Source organism: Gobio gobio, assembly GCF_949357685.1.
Source record: "Gobio gobio genome assembly, chromosome: 2".
NCBI classification, from domain to species: domain Eukaryota; kingdom Metazoa; phylum Chordata; class Actinopteri; order Cypriniformes; family Gobionidae; genus Gobio; species Gobio gobio.
This window is the reverse complement of record NC_137098.1, coordinates 60,170,514-60,193,957: the sequence shown is the minus strand read 5'-3', so window position 1 is coordinate 60,193,957 and position 23,444 is coordinate 60,170,514. Positions and strand designations below refer to the sequence as shown.

The 23,444-nt window shown below is 37.6% G+C and overlaps 1 protein-coding gene across 1 annotated transcript in view; it reads left to right on the top strand.

Annotated features, from left to right (window-relative positions):
* coro1b (coronin, actin binding protein, 1B) overlaps positions 1-20,427 on the top strand; it is a 37,348-nt gene extending 16,921 nt beyond the window's left edge. The window contains exons 6-11 of the mRNA XM_079841917.1: positions 1,169-1,288; positions 1,662-1,766; positions 3,769-3,914; positions 7,426-7,483; positions 14,072-14,380; positions 19,148-20,427. Of these exons, the coding sequence (XP_079698043.1) occupies positions 1,169-1,288; positions 1,662-1,766; positions 3,769-3,914; positions 7,426-7,483; positions 14,072-14,380; positions 19,148-19,270 (861 nt within the window). The 3' untranslated portion in view covers positions 19,271-20,427. The remainder of the gene's footprint in view (positions 1-1,168; positions 1,289-1,661; positions 1,767-3,768; positions 3,915-7,425; positions 7,484-14,071; positions 14,381-19,147) is intronic.
* The last annotated feature ends 3,017 nt before the right edge of the window (positions 20,428-23,444 follow it).

Below are 23,444 nucleotides of genomic sequence, written 5' to 3'. Positions count from 1 at the left end.
GCGACGCTGATGATAAAATGTGCGTCCCATTTGAATTCTATTGAGAATGTAGTGAAACACTACAGAGAAAGTCGAACATGATCTAAAACAGCCACTAAAATGATTTTTAAACTCCTGATGACCACATTTACTAGAATTTATCACGTTCTATTGTATTTATTGTGGTACATTTTTAGATTTTTCACTAAAGATGTATATTACACCAGTGACATGTTGTAGCTATAGTTTCTAACTGTGTTGCTATTTTTCATAACAAATGCTATAGATAAAAAAAAAGAAAGAAAAAAGTTAACCTTGGCCTGTATGGTAATGAGGAGCCGTCAATGGTCTTGGTTTGTAAATAAACCCTTATTGTAACAAATGCTATAGTTAAACAATTACAAGAACTATATGTTAGTTTTAAGGCTGAGTACACGTTAGAAAGAGCTTTAAAATATGGACCTTCTTGAATTGTTGACTAAACAATCCCCCCCATAACCACGCCCCCCTCCAACAAAGCTCCGCCCCTTTGGTGAGTACCGGCACTTTTATTTTTTCCACTTCAAGCACTGGTTCTAGAATATATTTCTTAGTAACTAAAACCCACAGCTTCACTATTAGTAGAGCGACGCTGCCAGGAAGAATGAATTCACACGCAATCGCCCTCTCACTAATGCATTCATATAAATGTAATATTTCCTGTGCTACGTTATCTGTATCTGATTTAGAACAAGTAGAAATCTGTGAGAAATATATGAGCCAAAGACAAAAGAACTGATAAAAATAAGCTGTTATGTAGGAGCAATAGCCTTGTGGGCAGCGCTGTGTCATACCTGCGTTCACGTGTCAGCGTTCAGGCTTATTTGTTCTATCTGCGACTAGTCGACATTGACTTTCATCACATAACTGTCGACTTTAAAAAATCTGAAGTCGGTCAACCCCCTACTTGTTAGTGATGTAGAATTATGCATGAATAGAATATTAATGAATTAACATTTTATAAATCACTAAAAAGAAAAAAAAAATGTGGTTGCCTTTAAACATGCAAAGTCTCCTGTTAGCTTAGACTTTGTCCTGAAGCTGTCCTTGTATTCTGCATCAGGTCACTTAAGAATGTGTTTTCAGATCAGGGTTTTTTTCACAGATATGTGATTTTTTTGTTGTTGTCATTTGACAATGTCACACTCAGGTGCGGGAGAAGGCTCATGAGGGCACCAGGCCAATGAGGGCCGTCTTTCTGGCTGATGGGAAAATCCTGACAACCGGCTTCAGTCGAATGAGTGAGAGACAGCTTGCCCTCTGGGACACAGTAAGAGCTTTTTTTTAAAGGAAAATCATTGGTTTATCGGTCAGCAATAACATTTTATCCTTTAGAGGTGAAGATTGAATCTGTTATTAGAAACTTGATTGATCTTCCTACTGTAAGCTTTATGGGTAATTCATGTAATTCATAAATAAATAATATGCACTACCTTTCACAAGCTTGGGGCCATTAAGATAATTTTTATGCAACTGCCCCAGGACACATGCATCAATAAATAATCATCTATATAATCAATCAATCACTCAATCAGATGAGCTTTCTAATATTTCTGTCTTGCTTCTATCAGATGTCTGGTTGAGTTATTGATATGTTTTGATAATGATATGCTTTGATAACCTGTTCTGTCTGTGCATTACAGAGAGATCTCTCTGAGCCAATGGCTACACAGGAAATGGACACCAGTAACGGAGTTCTGCTTCCATTCTATGACCCAGACACCAACATGGTTTACTTGTGCGGCAAGGTATGATCACCCAGATTTACCCTATCACTGCTGCACAACTGAGATATAAACGGTGCTGTTTACAGAAAATGTGTCCAATCACTGACTGGGGTAGTTTTGCTTACATACTGTGAACATATAAAATATGCTACCATTCAAAAGTTCTGTAATCCAGTAAAAACAGTAATATTGTGAAATATTATTACAATTTCAAATGACTGTTCCCCATTTAAATATATTTTAAAATGTAATTTATTCCTATGATGGCAAAGCTGAATTTGATCATTACTCCAGTCTTCAGTGTCACATGATCCTTCAGAAATCATTCTAATATGCTGATTTGATGCTCAAGATTATTATCTTAAGCCCTGTTTCCACTGAAAAACGGGAACTTTTTTTCCCAGGAACTCTTCCATCATCTGTCGTATTTTTTTAAACTCCATTGTTGATTTGAAAGCAAACGATTCTTACTGCACCGCACCGCAACAGACTTTTAAAAATAGTGGTTGAAATAAAATGCTTCGTCGAGTCAACCAATCAAAATGCTGTGTTGACTTAACCAATCAGCATGTTCAGCGCCCAAGTCCCACCCCCGAAAGTTCCTGAACTTGGAAAAAATACTACCTTATGAGCAGCATAGATATACATAATAAAGGCTAGATGTCTCGTCCGTGCTGCTGGCCAATGGAGGTCGACGTCCGCACCATAGACCGTAAAAAAATATGGACGACGCGACTTCATTGACTTCCGCTAGAAGTAGTGAGAGCTCCGTGAAGCACGTGACCGCGCGCACTGCCGGGAGATGAGAGAGCATGTTGCAACTCTGTATGATTTTTCAACACTCTGGCTTTAACTGTTATGCCATATCAGCGCTATTTATTGTTTGAATTTCGCATTAAAACTTAAAAAAAGTAAAAGCTTAGACATTGTTTAATATCAAAAGCAGGTTTGGCAATTTGGCGCAAGATTAAGTTGGGCAGCGTGAGAGCGTGAGAGCGTGAGACTGAGCCGGAAAGCGTGAGTGTCACGCCAAATGTGTGAGAGTTGGCAACCCTGATTATAGCCACGTTAATAAAGTTTGTAAGAAACCAAACCATTTGTAAATCCGTCAAGATTTCAGCGAGATAAGAGAATTTGTGCTCGTGCAGATCACTCACCTCACGCGGCCTCAAATGAAAACAGCTGTGGTTTTTAATATGTCTGTAGAATCTGTGATGCATTTCTTTTCAGGATTCTTTGATAAAAAAAATTGGATGCACAGATTTAATGCACAAAAGTATCCATTTCTCCAGTAGCAGTTTTAACATTAAGTGACATGGCATCTGACAAACAGAAGCCAATGGCACATGTCGCTATGCTTATTGGCACATCCGGTTTTCATTGGCATGTGTCAGTGGATAGTGGCATGTGTCACTTAAACTTGTGACATGTGCCAGTGGGTAGTGGCATGTACCACTGACATTATCGCGGATCACTGACACTGTTGGTGTATGTTGTGGCACCTCCAGTAGTGGCTGACAGATGAGCTGAGCAGCTATACTGATGTAATTGTGACACAAAATCCTAAATAAATAGCCTATTTGAGTGGTATTTTTAAATAAATGTCCATTAAAAGTAATAAAGTCTGTAATATTTGAATGTTATATGTAATGCCAATGATGTTGATTGCGCAAACTGCCCATTCTAGGAAACAAGGAATACATCTATCATAAGTCACAAGGAATACCGCATTAACAGTCGCATCTGTTACTGTAAACCTTCATTTGTGCATGATTTGCTGCATGCATGCCAGTAGGTGGCAGTAAAAGTAAATGTACACTGGCCTCTCCATTTCTTTCAGAAAAACAAATCTTACTGACCCCAAACTTTTGAACAGTAGTGTATGAGATGTTGTGATGGTATGGTATCAGATGTTAACACCTTGGTATTGATTTAATGAAAGTAGAACTGGTAATTGATGAAATCCAATGTAGTCAAATGAGCTCTAGTTCAGCAGCCATATATCTCTGTCTCTCTCACACAGGGCGATTGTACCATTCGTTACTTTGAGGTGACAGATGAGTCACCGTTTGTTCATTTCCTGAGTCTGTACAGCAGTAAGGAGCCACAAAGAGGTGCTGGTTTCCTATGCAAACGAGGAGTAGATGTCAACAAGTGTGAAATAGCAAGGTATGAACTGACGGAACTAATGTGTGACTTTAAGACGGTTCACTGATTCTTTCAATTTGGCTGTGGATGTGATTGCATTTCATTCACCTTAATGAATCCCTGAAAAGTACATTTGAGTGGCAAAAGATAACTTCATAAAAGGGAATACAAAGAATGAAAATGAAAAAGTTTTCTTACCCTCATGTGATTCCGTTCTCTCTACCATGGAGATATATATAGTCCACAAGACCAAAAAGACCCTTGATTCTCCACTTGTTTTGTGATGGTTGTTCATGAGTCCCTTATTTGGCCTGAGCAGTTAAACTGCCCAATGTTCTTCAGAAAGATCCTTCGGGTCCCAAAAATTCTTCAGTTTTCCAGCATCTTTTGCATATTTGAACCCCAGCAGTGACTGTATGATTTTGAGATCCATCTTTTCACGCTGAGGACAATTGAGGGACTCAAGCACAACTACTGAAAAGGTTGAAACGCCATGCATTAAGAGCCAGGGGGTGAAAACTTTTGAACAGGATAAAGATTAATAATTTTTCTTAATAATAATACATTTTAATAATAATAATAATAAAAGTTATATTTGCGGCAAATGTTAAGGCTCTTTCACACCAAAAGTGAAATGAATATGAATAAGCCTCAGGCTGAAGGGAATGCAAATTCATGCCTGTACAGTAGAGGGTGCAGCTCAAACAAACCAAACACAAATGTGATGTTTATATAAATCATATTTGCTTATTGGTATGGTTGAGTTGGTGAGTGAGATTAAATTGAATAAAGTGAGATTAAATACATAACATATATTTGTGTTATTATAACATATTTTGTTCTTGCAGGTTTTCGTAATATTCTGAGTTACTGAGTTTTGTTTTTTTGTGCAAGTGAGATGAGTAAATGCATGTTCACATTTAGACTAGAACTATAATAACCATCATGTTCACCTCTGCACTTACTCACAATTACTCTCAACATGAGCTGTCAGTCAATAAATGGGAAAACAAAGTAACTACCATTAAAAGTAACCCAGATACTTTGTTGTAAATTTAAAAGTAATGTGTTACTTTACTAGTTACTTGAAAAAAAAGTAATCTGATTACGTAACTCGAGTTACTTGTAATGCTTTACCCACCAACGCTGATTATAAACAATGTTCCCTCTAATTTCTTCGCAAAAGTTTTCTCTATTGGGCAGACATTTTGGTCACCTGAGCAAAAAGATTCTTTACCTGTACAGCGTATGTAAGCACACACAAAAAAGTGGTTTCATCATGCAGTTATAACTTTTAAGGTGCCATTTCTATTTTATTTAACCCTTGATGTAACTTAGTGATATATACAATAAAATAAACATGTAATTCAGAAGTCACTAAATTAAGCACATTTTACAGTGCTGTTAACTGTAGTCTTCTTTACCAAGAAATACTATTAAAATCTCCCCCAGGACAGTTCAATTCTTTATAATATAATATATTATGAAAAAAATTAAGCGGTTACGCTGAGATGGTTCTTAATGTGTTTTTGTACAGTCATGTATTGGCGACAGGCAGCATTAAACCATCTATATTAAATGTTTGTTTATTGCTTATGAATTTCCAAGATTTTCTATATCAGAGGTTTTCAAAATTTTAAATCGCAAGGATCCCTCCTTGTGAGATCAATTCTTTATTTAGCTTACAATATAATATAATTATATTAGCCTATAATATAATATAAAAACGAATTGAAGTATTTAAACTGATATAATATTCTGACCTACTGAAAAAAAACATACTGAAGTAAATAAATAGATCTAATAGCTAAATATGATCAAGGTCTCCTCTATGTAAACTCTTTTATAGGCATCTAAACATCACTGAAACCCAAACCACACACACATCTATTTAAACTGACGCGCGTTACTGAGATGTGTAGAGTTTGCACGCTACACTTTGTGGTGGGTGTGTAGCTGTAAATGTCTGTTTTGTTACTGTGCTGTGTCCATCATCTGTTATTTCCGCCACCTAAAGGGTAACTTCAGTGATTGAGCATTAGGCTTTGTATCAGTAGAAACCCGGTAGTATATTCGAATTATGGTACTTTCCCCCCTCATGTCCCCCTGAGACGAGAGAATTATGCATTTTATTTCTGGAAAAAATCCTCAGATGACGCAAAAATTGTAATTTTGCGTCATCGGAGGATTTTTTGGCCAGAGGCTATAGACTACAGCCAGTAGAAGGAGCTGTTCCGCATGTTTTCAACCCGCCCGTAGGGGAGGGATCTCACGCACAGAATGTAAATGCGCACGGCCGCTGACGCTCGGCTCGGGCATTAATAACGGAGCGGTTCGGAGCAAAGTGAGTGTTTCAACTTTTCAATGAATTACTATGAAAGTTAAGCTTCCATATGCGATCTGAAAACGCGCCAGACTGGACACGCACCGTGAATGATGCCGCGCTCTTCGCTCTCGTGATGAATGAAATCTGACTTCTGCTGCGTCTGTGACGTGACTTTCGTTCGGCTCACTCACACTTTATTGAAAAGACACGTTCAGTTTTTAATTGTAGTGTCTGTTCTCTAACTGAACAAAATTCTTTTATTTCTATGAATATAAAAATAACGGTGGGGCGGTGCCGCGGTGGGCAAATTATATAACCAGTAGCCGTGGCTTGGGAGTGGCCGCGAAGCAAGTGCATTCTGGGAGTTGTTGTCTTTCATCCACTTGAGACAAACATTTTTTTTTTGTCTTTTCTCGGTATAGAAGGCACCAAATTCAAAAATAATTTCACATTTCTACTACATAAATGACCCAGTTTAAATACACATTCATCTTCCCAGCGCTGAAGTGCCCCTTTAATCAAGCCACTCTTCTTTAAAACATGATGAGGTTTTATATCACATGTCTTTGTGTTTCTCGTTGCCTCTCATTTGGAGCTATTTGGACCACAAACATGACTCACTGCTGCGTGCTCACACGTGACATCATTGTCTTTCTATAAAACCTGTAAACCGCATCCACCGGCTCTAACACGAAAGCGATGCTAACTCTATAGCGGTTGAACAGAGCACTGCAATTATTTCTCATTTAAACTACAATCGTCTGCGCAGCACTTTATTCTTTATTCTGCATGCGCGCAGCTTAGAGGGAACATTGATTATAAATGTCTTACGGATGAAATGAATGTGCCCTTACTGAATAGAAGTATTCTTTGCCATTCTTAAGTAAGAATGTTACATTTTTTGGAGTGTATACTTCATGCAAATATTCTCTGCAACATAATAAGTGGCTTTCAAGCTTCAAAAATGACAAAAATAAACTAAATACATTTATACTGCTCATGCAACATAATTCAAAATGTTTTGAAGTTGTACAGTAATGTTGTGACTGTGAGTAACAAGCTGAAATGAGAGTGTTATTTGCTAAATAAGATTAATTTTAATTTTTGAGCGAGACGCCCTGATCATTTGACACCTGCACTGATTCTTATACAGCATCTCTTCTCAAGTGCTTGCATTTATCTCCATTCTTCATCTTATTCCATCAGGTTCTATAAACTTCATGAGAGAAAGGTTGAGCCCATATCCATGACTGTGCCGCGGAAGGTAGGTTCAGTTTTGAATCTGTGTTCACGGCGAGTCAGAAAGGAAAGTTACTAAGTAACATCTGACAACTAATTGTTTAGTCGTTCCATTTTGTCATCTACAAGAGCTTAGAGTAGAACTTTGTTCTGATAGAAGTGTTGAATTTCAGTTTGAAAAGCTTTGAAAGCTTGGAAAGTTTAGAGTATGACAGGAAGTTCTCTGAAAAATAACATTGTAAATGCTCTCTTGCCTTGTTTGTAGGTAAATAACAGCACAGTTGCGCTTAGGTTTCCCCTCATTGTAAAGCAGCTATCAGCCATATTTACTTCAATATGATTTTTTTTTTACAAATGGTGATGATATTCTCATGGGCCATTCCACCGAATGGGTGCTATTTGCTTGTTGTAACTCTTGAAGAAAAAAAAATATATATATAATTGTTTTTTTTTATTTATCTGAATCTAATAACACATATATTTAACTATTCAAAATATGTATTGTTCCATCTCAGTTTAATTTATTTCATTTTTTACAAGGTTTTTAAGTGGAAGATGGATGCATTTTTCCCAGTCCTGTCACCAAAACTCATACGTCTTTTAAAAAGTATGCTTACAAACATGTCAACTTCTCGTCAAGGAGATGTTTATTTTAAAGAAACTGTGGTTTCATGTTCAAATAATTTATATTTGTCATAAAAATCACTATATATACACATACACACACACACACACACACACTCACCTAAAGGATTATTAGGAACACCATACTAATACTGTGTTTGACCCCCTTTCGCCTTCAGAACTGCCTTAATTCTACGTGGCATTGATTCAACAAGGTGCTGAAAGCATTCTTTAGAAATGTTGGCCCATATTGATAGGATAGCATCTTGCAGTTGATGGAGATTCACATCCAGGGCACGAAGCTCCCGTTCCACCACATCCCAAAGATGCTCTATTGGGTTGAGATCTGGTGACTGTGGGGGCCATTTTAGTACAGTGAACTCATTGTCATATTCAAGAAACCAATTTGAAATGATTAGAGCTTTGTGACATGGTGCATTATCCTGCTGGAAGTAGCCATCAGAGGAAGGGTACATGGTGGTCATAAAGGGATGGACATGGTCAGAAACAATGCTCAGGTAGGCCGTGGCATTTAAACGATGCCCAATTGGCACTAAGGGGCCTAAAGTGTGCCAAGAAAACATCCCCCACACCATTACACCACCACCACCAGCCTGCACAGTGGTAACAAGGCATGATGGATCCATGTTCTCATTCTGTTTGTAACGCCAAATTCTGACTCTACCATCTGAATGTCTCAACAGAAATCGAGACTCATAAGACCAGGCAACATTTTTCCAGTCTTCAACTGTTGGTGAGCTTGTGCAAATTGTAGCCTCTTTTTCCTATTTGTAGTGGAGATGAGTGGTACCCGGTGGGGTCTTCTGCTGTTGTAGCCCATCCGCCTCAAGGTTGTGCGTGTTGTGGCTTCACAAATGCTTTGCTGCATACCTCGGTTGTAACGAGAGGTTATTTCAGTCAAAGTTGCTCTTCTATCAGCTTGAATCAGTCGGCCCATTCTCCTCTGACCTCTGGCATCAACAAGGCATTTTCGCCCACAGGACTGCCGCATACTGGATGTTTTTCTCTTTTCACACCATTCTTTGTAAACCCTAGAAATGGTTGTGCGTGAAAATCCCAGTAACTGAGCAGATTGTGAAATACTCAGACCGGCCCGTCTGGCACCAACAACCATGCCACGCTCAAAATTGCTTAAATCACCTTTCTTTCCCATTCTGTTATTCAGTTTGGAGTTCAGGAGATTGTCTTGACCAGGACCACACCCCTAAATGCATTGAAACAACTGCCATGTGATTGGTTGATTAGATAATTGCATTAATGAGAAATTGAACAGGTGTTCCTAATAATCCTTTAGGTGAGTGTATATATCTATATATAACAAGGTGTATTTATTTAAAAACAAAAGCATTTTTTCCTTTTAGACGCAACCCAAACCTTAAGTTTATCCCTTTTTTTTATTATAATGCAGTTTGTTAAAAAATGGGACAAATAATTGACCAAACATAATTTCATAAAATAGTGGTTTAACTTTGTTTGTTTTTTTAAAAACTATTTAGTAACTGGAAAGAACACTGGGTTACAGGAATGCGTGTCCATATGTGTATACAGGTTTGACTACACTTGTGAGGTGTTATTGTCCTCACTAATATAGTGAAACCTGTTGAACACCTGACTTGTTTCTATTTAAATGTAGTGTTTTGGACAAGTTTCTGTGAGGGTTTTGTTTAGGGGTAGGGGTCGGGTTATGAGATAATATATCAATAAATAACAAGAAATAAAAATATTGAGAATTTCACCAACCTGATGGAAAAACAATGGAAGTCTATGAGACACGTGTGCATGAGTGTTTTGTACCTACTTAACTATATTTTGGGGACAAATTTGTACCTAGAACTGAAGTGAGCTAAACCTGACAAAATCTCACTTTGGGGACATAATCAGTAAAAAAAAAAAAAAGCTTGGTTTTTGCTGGACAAATGGAAGGCTCAAACAGAGAGAAAAATATGCAGTTTTTAATGTATGTAGATTGATGTGGATGTAGACAAATATTCACACAATAAATCAATGCACCAGATAACCCTACTCACTCCTGTTACTCTGCCCTTCTGCTTTTTATATGGGTAACGGGACTGAAAGTAACAGGGTTGATTTTTTTTAGGATTAGCAAATACATATAATATAGCCACATGGCGTATATGCTGATAGCCAAGGACATTGAGCAAATTCTTGGGGTTTACCAAAAATTTGTATTTTTAAAATAAACAAACAACAACTCTTAGGAAATAATTGATATAACAGGGTAGAACATTAAGATTGGCCTTCCCAGTCGTATATAATATCGTCATGTACACAGAAAAGAACCACATACTTTAAGCCAGGGACGCACCAAGCCGATAGTCGGGTCGTTTTTGAGCGCCGGCCGACTTAGTTTTTCTGTTGTGTTCCGCACCGTTGGCTCTAGTCGGATGCTGTCGCGTTTTCTTTTTCTGATTCGACATCGGGCCGTCAGTGAGATTGGGAAATCTGATTGGCTGTTCAGTTTAGCAAAAGAAGAGTAAGAGCAAAAGTGATGAAAGCTAGCAAAGACGTAATGACGACACAGACAGAAGGCTGTTGTAATTTATTCTTATCTGAGCATTCCACTGCGCCAATATTTTCATAATAGTGTTCCTACCTTTAGGTCTTCAAATGGCCTTCAGAAGCTTCACATGATGCAATATCCTGTTGAAAATGCGTGCGTGTGGGGGGGGGGGGGGGGTATTGCGTGAAAACCTGGAAACATGACTAAAATGTGTATTTTATTTAAAATATTATAGATTCCTTGTGAAATTTTTTTTTAAAGCACAGATGGGATATGGAGGTACACAACAATGCAAAAGAAAAAAGATTTTTGAAGGATTTTCATCAGTATATTTCATGTTAAAATGTATTTTCATGCATATTTGTACACAATGTCCTGGGGATAGAAATTGCGCGCATTCGGTGGAATGGCTCTCACATTTATTTATATTGAGGCACAATACTCTGTTAAAAATTAAAAACATCAGGCAAACCCAATGCTGACTGGTTTTTGAAAAATATATTTTTAGGTAATAGTTTTTCCCGTCAGACGCTCCATTACTTCAAACACTCATCTATCCTAATACTTCAGAGTAGAAATCTTTTTAAATGACAAATTTGAAGCTTAAAAAAACTGCACAAAGAAAATGTGTTTGTGTCACTGATAAAAATAGCTTAACATGAGATAGTTTAGAGCTGAATTATTTATGGATTTAAGGAAATTGACAAATGCTGTCAGTTACTGCAGAAAATGAATTTGCTCATTTTGTAAAAATAGAGAAACGTCACACTTCCCACCCATTACTATTTAAAGGGTTCGTTCGCCCCAAAATGTTCATTTTCTCACCCTCACGTCATTCCAAACCTGTTCGACTCTCTTTCTTCTTTGGAACATAAAAGAAGACATTTTGAGAAGTGACTCAAGGGAGTAAATAGTGACATAGTTTTCATTTTTAGGTGAGCTCAATGTGAAAATGAAATAAAAATAGGAGACCTATTTGAATTTACCATTATTGTCTGGTATTTTATGAATTCTTGGTAATGCCCCCACTGCTGTAGTTTAGGAGTCTTTGTGTCTTTGAGAAAGAGGAAGTAAGAAAAATGAAAATTCTGTCATTAATTACTCCCCCTCATGTCGTTCAAAATCTGTGGGTAAGACTTTCGTTCCTCTTCAGAACACAAATGAAGATGTTTTTGAAGAAATCTTAGAGATTTCTGTCCCTCCATTGACAGCTACGCAACTACCACTGACGCTTCATAAAGTTCATAAAGAGATCGTAAAACGAATCCATATGAATCAAAATTTTCTGAAGAGACTCGATCGCTTTATATGATGAAACAATTCAATTAGGCTTTTATTCACATATAAACATTCATCAACTCACATCAGTTATGATAAACGGAAGATCAAGCGTGTTATGACTAGCAACACTTTATGACTAGCAATTCTATTTATGAGGTTTTTAAGTCTGCTCACAGCACTGAGTCCGCCCTTCTGAGAGTTGTAAATTACATCTGCATCTCCACTGACTCTGGGGACTCTGTGGTTCTTCTTCTTTTAGATTTATCAGCTGCTTTTGATACCATAGATCACTCCTTACTGTTATCTAGACTAGAGTCTTGGGTAGGTCTAAAAGCAAACGCTCTGAAATGGTTTCATTCATACCTATCTGACAGAACATTTTTAGTGAAATTGGGTAACTTTTCATCTTCCGCCGCTCCTCTGACCTGTGGCCTTCCTCAAGGCTCCCTCTCTATTTTCTCTGTACGTGCTGCCTCTGGGCTCTATTCTAAGAAAGCATGGGGTGTCCTTTCATTTCTACGCAGATGACACTCAAATCTATCTTCCAGTAAAGAAAAACAACTCCACTGCGATCACCTCTCTTCTCCAATGTTTAGAGGAGGTTAAATTATGGCTAGTCCAGAACTTCCTCTTCTTAAACGAGGACAAGACTGAGGTGATTGTATTCAGTCCAAATGAAAACTCTCAGTGTTTAAGCCCTGAGCTAGAAAGTTTACCGCTTTTAGATCGACACGGGTGAAGATCCTAGGTATTATTTTTGACCAGCTTTGTCAAAAATTAAAAACTTTCTCTGCCCAAAAACTCTCGAGATGGCTGTTCATGCGTTTGTTACGTCGCGTCTAGATTACTGTAATTCCCTATATTGCGGTATATCTAAATCTCAAATTGCGCGACTTCAGCTTGTCCAAAATGCTGCTGCCAGACTGCTTTTAAAGTGTCGTAAACATGAACACATCACTCCGATTCTTACGCCACGCGCTAGACTAAAGCGTAGAGGTGAGCGTGCATTTGCGGTGGCAGGGCCACGACTTTGGAATACCCTGCCTTTAGAGATTAGGCTGGCCCCTTCCTTTCTATTTTCAAGTCCCTGCTGAAAACCTTTTTATTTTCCTTAGTGTACTGATTACGGTGATATGTTAAACTTTTCTAAAGGTGGTTTTTACATTTTTATGTGGTTTATTTATATGTATGTGTGATATTCTTGCTCTTCTGTAAAGCACTTTGGTCAGCCTGGGGGCTGTTGGAAATGTGCTATACAAATAAAATTGAACTTGAACTTGAAGATCAAGCATGTTGTTCGCTGAACGTGCGAGAACCAATGAGGTTCATTCTCGTGTTACGCAGCACGTTTGAGCTTCAGCAAGAACCAATGAGGTTCATTCTCGTGTTACGCATCACGTTTGAGCTTCAGAGAGAACCAATGAAGTTCATTCTCGTGTTACGCAGTGTGTTTGAGCTTCTGCAAGAACCAATGAGGTTCATTCTCGTGTTACGCAGCACGTTTGAGCTTCAGCAACAACCAATGAGGTTCATTCTCATGTTACGCATCACGTTTGAGCTTCAGAGAGAACCAATGAAGTTCATTCTCATGTTACGCATCATGTTTGAGCTTCAGCAAGAACCAATTAGGTTCATTCTCGTGTTACGCATCACGTTTGAGCTTCAGCAAGAACCAATGAGGTTCATTCTCGTGTTACGCATCACATTTGAGCTTCAGCTAGAACCAATGAAGTTCATTCTCGTGTTACGCATAACGTTTGAGCTTCTGCAAGAACCAATGAGGTTTGTTCTTGCACATCATTCAGGTTTGTTGAGCTTCTGTTTATGTTCACTGATCAATGTTTAAATGTGAAAAAAGCCTAAATTCAATCTGTTCATCATAAAGCGATCATGTCTCTTCCGAAAATTTGGACTAAACTGCTCAATTCATAAGGATTAGTTTTACCATCTCTTTATGAACTTGACGCTGGAAAGTGGTAGTTGTGTAGCTGTCAATAGTGGGAAAAGATCTTCATTTGTGTTCTGAAGATGAACGAAACTCTTACGGGTTTGGAACGATAAGAGGGTGAGTAATCACAGAATTTTCATTTGCAAACTATTAATTGCCATATTTATCAAACTGTATCTCTCTAAATTAAACTCTTTTTTTCCCCCACCCACAATCAGTCCGACCTGTTTCAAGGGGATCTGTACCCAGATACGGCGGGATTAGAACCTGCTCTATTGGCGGAAGATTGGATAGCAGGACAAGATGCCCCTCCAATCCTTGTTTCCCTCAGCGGAGGTTACATGGCCCCTCCAACCAAATGCGGCACGCTGCGGGGTCGACCCAAACTGCTCTCTCAGACCAACACTAGTCCCACCAGCACGGCTGAGCCAGCAAACCCTGTGGCGGTTGAGATGGAGAGCGAGGGGCCGGGCCACGGGCGAGGAGGAAGGGAAGTAGATGGTGGGATAGAGAGAGTAAAGAAAGAGGTGAGTGACAGTTGTTCACTTGTGACAAGGTTCACAGACATGAGGAGACGGCAGGGTCGGCTGAGGTGGACGTCTCTCATTATTGTACACTTTTTCAAACAAACAAAACACTAGCGTGGCTCGCACTTAAATAAAAACTTCTGACAGACCGTGGTATAAATATATTACTTGATTCTGATTGCTTCATTATATTACTTATTAAAGAGGGGGTAACATCTCTGTTTTTGAAGGAACTAAACTCAAAGCTTCATTTTTAGTAGAGAGAGACACTACACAGACACAAGTAATTCACACACACACACACACACACACATCTCTCTCTCTGTCTTAATAATTCATTCAAATTTAATCAAATAAATGTAATCTTACCACACTACTTTATCTCTGTGTCTGATTTAAAGCATTCAGTTTCAACTTACCTATTTAAAGTGCCCCTATTATGCTAAGGTTCCTAGTTTGTTTTAGAGGTCTCCTACAACAGGTTTACATGCATCCAAAGTCAAAAAACACTTTTATTTTCTCATAATATGCAACATCACCTCTTCTCTCACAGTGTCTGAAAGGTTCTATCAAGTCTCTCTAAACCCCTCCTTTCCGAGAGCCTACTCTGCTCTGATTGGTCAGACGGCCCAGCCTGTTGTGATTGGTCTACCGCTTACAGTGCGAGTCGGAAACGAACTTACCATATCTGAACTTCAGCTCTGAATCTTCCTCAGCGCTTGACACACAGTGATACGAACTAGTGATGGAAATTTCGATTCTTTCAAGAGATTCATTCATTTTCAGTTCGTTCATCAAAATGATTCGTTCAGATTCGTTCATTGATTCGTTCAGTGACCATTTTTTTTATATTCCATAAATATCCCAGCAGGTGGCAAAAAGAGTGTCTTATGCGTTATTTCGAACGTATTTACTTACAAAAAAATCATTTGGCTTTATTAAAATGTGTGCATCTATCATTAAATAAAATAAGTCTAAATAAGTTCAGAAGACCAAAGCACAAAGGTTTTCTTGCATGATTAACAATTAATTGTTTGGTCAGACATTTACACATTCATATTATTCAGATATATCTGGGATTATGGTAAACGAACGTAGAGTTATAAACAATCGTAGCCTAAAACTGCGCTTTGCAGCCATCTGCTCTCTGCTTATTGCTGAACGAGACTGATTCACATGCTAAATGACCGACATCCATTTCCACGAACGAGATGCACCACCAGTTCGTTCACGAACGAGATCTAGCAGCAGTTCATTCAATTCGTTCACGAACGAGATGTAGCAGCAGTTCGTTCAATTCGTTCACGAACGAGATCTCTCTCTCGTTCAGTGATGGGCGTGTTCGTTCAGTATCGTTGGTGGTTCAATTCGTTCATGAACCAGATGTACCAGTTCGTTCGTTCACGAACGAGATCTCTCGTTCAGACTCAAAAAAGCAACTCGGTCAGTGATGGACGTGTTCGTTAACTCCAATAATATCGCATTTTTTATTTGTTTTGCAGTTTTTGGAGAATTGCATGACATGACTCAAACGTAATGAAGTAATTTGTATTAATTTTATAAAACAACAACAATGAAAATAAATAATACAAACACAATACATCAGTAATTATACAATCATTTAACCATCAGCCTGCATTATTACACTGTTTTCATTAAAATGGTAAAGTGTACATGTCTTTCTTTGCTGCATACCGTATATGCCTAACTACACAAGCCGAGCTCTACATGTTCGCTATCAGTATCGTTCAATAGCTGGTTCATTTCGTTCACGAACGAAATACAGTTCGTTCACAAACAAGTCGAGAAGGAGATCAGTCTTTGGTTCAGAGTCGGACTCAAAAGCATCTCGGTCAGTAAAAGGCGTATTCGTTCACTGAATTCAACAAATCACATGCTCCGTCACATCTTATACTCGAACGCTATTGGCTCGAAGTTTTGTCATTGACAGGATGAAACAATCCACAGAGCTGCGCATGCGCTAGCTCCTCGCTGCTAATAGCGCCATGCTGCTGTGGAGGGAGGAATTTCAGTGAACGAGAAATATGAGTCAGTGGACTACTTGAACGAGAACGATTCGTTCACCTAAAAGATTCGTTCAAAAAGAACGATTCGTTCACGAACGTAACATCACTAATACGAACAGTAACGATGCCGTCGGTTTTACTGGATCAATTCAAGCCCAAGTCCTCATCAAAGTACAGCAAAGTGGGCTTGCTTTCGCAGTGCAGAAAACAGCGTCTTTTCAACATGTCGACAACACAAACCAAACTCTTCCAGTCTCAGCTACAACTACAGTGTTTGAGGGACAAAGTAGACGTTGTTCACAGGCAGCGAAAGAAGACCATAGTCTGGCATTATGCTGATGATTCGGCTCTTTAAGGAGACAATAACGTTTTTTGTTCTGCACCTTGATCTTTAAAACTTTGCAGACCTTTTACATTCACAACAGCTGTATTACACACTGCATGGAAAGGTAATATTCGAAAAGCATAATAGGTACACTTTAAAGTCTAAGGGCCCTATCATACACCCGGTGTGACGCAAGTGTTTTTTGGTAGTTTCAGCCTGACGCTGTTATAATTTTCACGTCCAGCTCCATGCAACTGAAAACGACTGCGCCACTGACCAACAAAAACCTGGTCTGAAGTCAATAGCGCAGTATTTTTACGAGTTATTTAAATGGGGCGTTAGTAATATGCGCCTATTGTCGGGTACACAACACGCGTACACTCTGCTTATTACACACACAGCAGCACACAAACATTTTACATATTAACCCCTAGGAGTCTAAGCTGTTTTGGGGCCCTTTAGAAGTTTTGACATGCTCTTACATTTGTGTATAAACATTATAAACATATTAATGGCCAAAGTGTAATTACATGGTATTCAGCACAAACTGGGCTACCATAATATGTGAGCAACATGTATGTACATGCTTGTATTTTTGAGAGAAAAATGTTTATGCATGATTTTTGAAAAAAAAAAAAAAAATGCTTTAAAATTAAGGCCTCAAAACACACAATAGATATGTGTCCACAAGACTTTTGACTCATGGGTGTTGTTGCATAGAGTTTTTGCTTCAAACTGATGAGAGAGTCATTGAGGATACTCATTCACATAAAACAATACACTGATTTAAAAATTGTAAGACAGTTTTTCTTCACAAAGCCAGTATGCGAGGAGGCGTGATAGCTAATGAATAATGATGAGTATCACCTGAGAGGACAAAAGAACATAATGAGCTGCATAATGAGCGCATAATGAATAAGCTTCATACCCGACTGAGAGCAAAAAAATTCTCTTCTTATTTAGTTGAAATTGTACTTATCCAGTAAATGCATCTTGAATTAAGAATGTTTAAATATTTAGACTAGAAACAAGACAAAAATTACTAAGAAGAGCATTTAAAAAAAAAAAATTTTGTACTATTTTTTATGTTTCTAAAAGTAGTCTCATGCTAAAAAAATTTTTATAGAAACTAATTAAAATTAAAATACAATTTATACAAAACAAAATTCACTTTAAAGAAAGCAATTCTCTTTCTACAAACAAAACAAAAAAACACTTTCTACAAAACAAAACTCCAGAATCATTTATGACAAACTTTGATATTAAATTAAAAAAATAACATTAGGCTATAATATTTAAACATCAATATGAAGAAAAATACGTTTGACTGGTACTATATTTATAGCGTCAGAGCAGACATTTGCGAATAAAAGCTTTATTGATGTGACACTAGGCTCTTTTACAATAAACACGTTATAATCTGTCCAAAACTGGCCAAATAAATCTTGTCTAAACAGTCTTGCGTGTATGACATTTAATGTTGCAGCAGTATTCACATTTAAACTGTCTTTTTGCATTTAATATTCACAGATGCTAACAGAATAAACTGACCTTACAATCAGCGGCGGAATCCTTTGCTCTTGGAAATGAACATCTTTTTATGAGCAGAATAAATCCAGGATTATTCCTCAACGTCTCAAAACGATGTAGCTGAAGTAACGTTACAGCGCTTCACTAGATGTGTTTTTATGAGTTGATGTGTGGGCGTCGACTCTGGATCGTCAGTATTTGAATCTCCGGATAATGAAGTAGCTCGCGGTTGACTGACATCTATCGCTTTTCAAACAGATTACATAAACACAGAATATTTGTTTTCGATTTGGTTTACATTGTTTAAAACCTGACATTTCAACGTTTCTTTAGACATATGTCTCATGTTTGTGAGACAGGTATTCACTAAGCTAGAGGTCCTTTTCTGAAGACTATCTGAATGAACGTCTTTGAGAGAGAGGCTGCAGATCGCGCATCATATTTGTTTTCTTTATTTTTGCAAAAAGCAAAACAATTAGTTTTTATTGTGACTGTACACAAAATAAAATAGAAACTTAACAGATTATAATGATGAGAAAGAAAGAGAGCCGACTCGAGGAGGTTAAAAATGAAAGGATTCCTCACTTGTCGAAGCGTTCAGATCCAAGTGCAACTGGCCTTTAAAGGGAATGGGAGATGAGACTCTGATTGGTTTATTGCATGATACGCCCAAAATACACCCATGACTCATTAAGAGACTAGGTACAACCCTTTTGGACCATGCGCCTGGTGCGTCGACCGTTTTTTTCCGTCGTTAAACTAGCAAAAGTGGATTCGGACACGCCCTAAGAGTGCACCTGCGCTTCAGACCATGTGCTCAGACATTTAAAATAGGGCCCTAAATATTAATGTCCCATTTTGTTTTTGTTTTTTTTTCCTGCACAGGAGGACCAACTCTCTGATATTCTGACGGAGGTGCGGGCTTTGCGTGCTCTGGTGCTGGCTCAGGGTCACAGGATCGACGTACTGGAAAGGCAACTCGCCCGTATCGAGGATGGAGAAGTGTGAAGGAAACTACAAACGTATCACAACACATAGCCTTACCCACATTCAAAAAGCTTTTCTGGAGGGTTATGGGAAACGTAGTTCCATTACTGTGGCATAGTGATACAAAGAAGTAAATGAGCTTTACCGGTACACTTTGGCTATTGATGCACTGATATATAATATCCTAAATGCTGCTCATTTTGTGCTTTTAATAGGGCTGTTACATCAGGTACTTACTGCTAAGTACAGACTCTGAAGTCAGAATTTGGTTGGGTCAAACTTTAATTGAAAGGCAGACTTGATATTATCTTGTAGCGCGCATTTAAGACCGCATTTATGAATGCTTCTACTTAATGAAAGTAGTTCGGAGCATGAAACCTTCAGGAAATGTAATAATCCAACATGCTGAATTAATTCCTTTCTTCCGCTCAAGTTTGATGGTGCTTCTAAACATACCTTGACCAGCACTGTTCTTGCGTTTCTTTCTTCCATTGTATGTCTTAACACTCGTAGCATTTATTTTGGATGTTGTTAGAGTTTCATGTGTGGAAATGTGTGTAGCATGTGATAGAAACTGTACTAGGTGTTGAAGGAATCTGTGCGTTATCAATATAATGGGGAAACGTTTCAGAAAATACAGATGAAGATCTTCTAGGATGAAAAGTTCAGGTCACATTTTCAAATAATAAGACATTTTTGTTCTGCATATTGTAATTTTGGGGAATTAACGGATTTTCATTACTCCCATTACTGTAATATTTTTCATATTACACTAAACATGTACTGTAAAACTATATATATATATAATTTCTCATTTCCTTTGATTTGGAGAGACCTGGACTTGTTCTTGGCAGGTTTGTTGAGATTCACCCTGCACCCTGTCTCGATGAATAATTGTGCTTCATTCCGGTTTGATTGAATATGAAAAACACTAGTAGAATGTGACATTGATTTAGAGGTGTAGATGGTGGTGGTTTTGTATTTTGTTTTATTTTTAGTTTGTAATCATGGGCACTACAATCAGGGATGATTCAAACCGAGGGTCGACTCATCCTCCTCTGTGAATGATTTTATGTAGCTTTATCTGTTGTATATGTTGTAAATGATCCAAGTATCCATTTACTTAAAACTTAAGTGCTAACTTAATCTGTTCTTTTTAATAAATGGCATTCACCCATATCTACTGTGTATCAGTCGGTTTCATTATTCTTGTACCAGCTGGCCTGTGATTGAGGTCAAATCTAACATTTCTGGTGCTACTTTTAGATTTGAAAGCAGTGATTTCTTCAGTGTAAAGTGTTCACATGTCCTGACTATTTTAGAAAATAGGAAGTAGAGGCTAATTTCAAAAATGAAAGGGCAAGTGTAGTGATATTAGAAAGCTGATTTAAGGAATATTTGACCAGGTATGGTTGAGAAAAATATTATCTCGTGCATTTTAACGGCGGCCCTTCTCAACAGGTTTTTTTTTAAAAGTGATCTTTACACAGCTTTCGTGAGGTTGTGTAACGACCACACTGACATAGTCTGCAACAAGGGCTTTGCTGCGTTCTCTGCACGGCACAAGCAGTGAAGCGTTCATGTTTGTATGCTTCATAACATCTTTAAACTCGAGTTTACAACAGGATGTGGTCTTAGAGAGAGAGAGACTTGTGCTTCATCTAACAATCTGTAAAGGAAACTGTGTTCCACTGAGCTCTTCCGGTGTGGACTCCTTATACAAAGTCATTTTTGCACGCTTTAAAAAAAATAACAATTTCTCTATAAAATGTGCCTATTTTAATCACGAGTTTCTAACTAATTTACCAAGGTATCATGATGTTAAAGGGTTAGTTCTCCCAAAAATGAAAATTGGCACATGATTTACTCACACTCAAGTCATCCTAGGTCTATATGACATTCTGCTTTCAGACGAATACAATCGGAGTTATATTTAAAAAAGTCCTGGCTCTTCCAAGCTTTATAATGGCACTGTTGTCATTATAATCGGCAGATTGTTTACATGAAGCAGGTAGATTTCTGATTAATACATTTACATCTAAAAATAAACAACCAAAATGGTGGGATGAAGAATGTTCATCTCAGAAATCTGAGCTTTAAATCAATTGAGAAGAATAGACAAATGTGAGCAATTATATTCTTGAGAGGCAAAAATACGAAAAGCTATGTAACAGAAAGAAAAAGCTGTATAGCATAAGTTAGAGAATAATATGGACACAACAATTGTGGAAGAAAATTAAAAGTTATGGAAACTCTAACACGCAGACAAATAATATCAAAGACAACAAGTGGTTAGAATATTTTACAAAAGTCTGACTCAAAATTGAATATAGATGCTGACTTTGAGAAAAGTGTTGTACGTCATGTGAATACTCATAAAGCTGATGTTTTTAATCAAGTTTTGGATGGTAATATTACTTATGATGAGATCTTCAAAACCATCATGTCAATGAGCAAATGGAAAAGCTCCTGGACCAGATGGCATCATTGAGATGCTGAAAGCAGCATCACATATGTTATGTTCTTTTGTGCTGTCTTTATATAACAAAAAAATATATATTAATGGCAGTGAATTGTCCATAAAAGTGCATCTATCCATCATATAACTGCTCCACTCGGCTCCGGGGGGTAAATAAAGGCCTTCTGAAGCAAAGAAAAATATCCATATTTATAGACTACAATAACTAACTTCCAGCGGATTGCTGCACGCATCGATTTACGGATTTACTTCATAAACGAGGCAACAATTCACTTTTTTAGTTTACATTTATGCATTTAGCAGACGCTTTTATCCAAAGCGACTTACCACTGAGGAGTACAGGAAGCGATCCGTGGTGAGGAGGCAGCGAAACACAGAAAGTGCCTGAAGTACTAAGTTTTGGACATCGCACAGAGCATCATACGCTAGGGCAGGGAGAGGAAAATAGAAGGAAAATAAGGAAAAGGATGTTTTTTTTTTTTTTTTTTAAGATAAGGCATGGTTTGCCAACTTTTAAGTTCAGGTTGGAGTGAGATTTTTTTGGGGGGTCGGGGCGATATCGATTTCGGTCTTGATTCAGTATCAGTTCATATGTATATAGCCTACTGTACATATAAGGAAACATACGTTTGCCTTAGCACTATTTTAAACGTTTCTTGGGTTAAATTATATGTGCTCGCATTCATTAATATTCACTTGCGTGTGCTTATAAGTATCATTAACGGGCGTAGCACAAAATCCCGGGCCCTATGCAGTCCTGATGGGCCCCCATGTTCCATGTTAAAATATATTCTAGACTTTTCAAGGGCCCTCTCTGCCCCTGGTAATCAGTACTGGTTTTACCCCCAGTCCGACGCCCCTGATCATTAAAAATATTAGGATGTACGTTATTAACGTTTTAAAATTTCACATTTAAAGAAATCTAGTGTTTGATCATATCTAAATTATTAAAATGCAAAACTGCAATAGTTTTTTGAGCAACTAGATTAGATACATGTATATTGATTAAAGAGTCATACAGGCACCTGGTGGATAATGGCTTTACAAATGAAAATTATTAATTGCCACGAAATTAAATTCTCTATTTTAACCTTAATTAATGCACTAATTGTAATATAAATAATAAAAATATTAGAAGAAAAATATTTTAAGTGGTCATTAATTGACAATAATTATTGCACAAATAGTATTTAGTACCAAAGGATCTCATCAAAATATTCAAAAAATATTATTGAACTAAAATATAGAACATTTATTTAATTGAAAAATAGTTAAGGTGTATGGTCACATTTGACCACCAATGAGTACAAGTGTGACCAATTAGTAAGGAATACCTGAGGGCTAAATACAAGAAAAACATTATTAATGTTAACAATGTTGCATCTCCATCACTCTCCATTATAAAACGATCCAAATATATTATTTTTTTAATTCTTATGCATATGCCTTTTTTGCCCACTATGAATTGCTTTAAAATTGTGCATCCTATAAAAAATATATATAAATAAATATATATTTTTTAAAAGTTTAAAATTATATTTGACATAAATCAAGATTCTCGTATTGACCTTACCACCTCTGACACTTTATAATCGCGTGTGCTCGCTCTCTCTCTCTCTCTCTCTCTCTCTCTCTCTCTCTCTCTCTCTCTCTCTCTCTCCGCCCCTCTTTCCTGCCTATATGGGCAAGACAAATTTGAATCTCCTATTTCAGTCT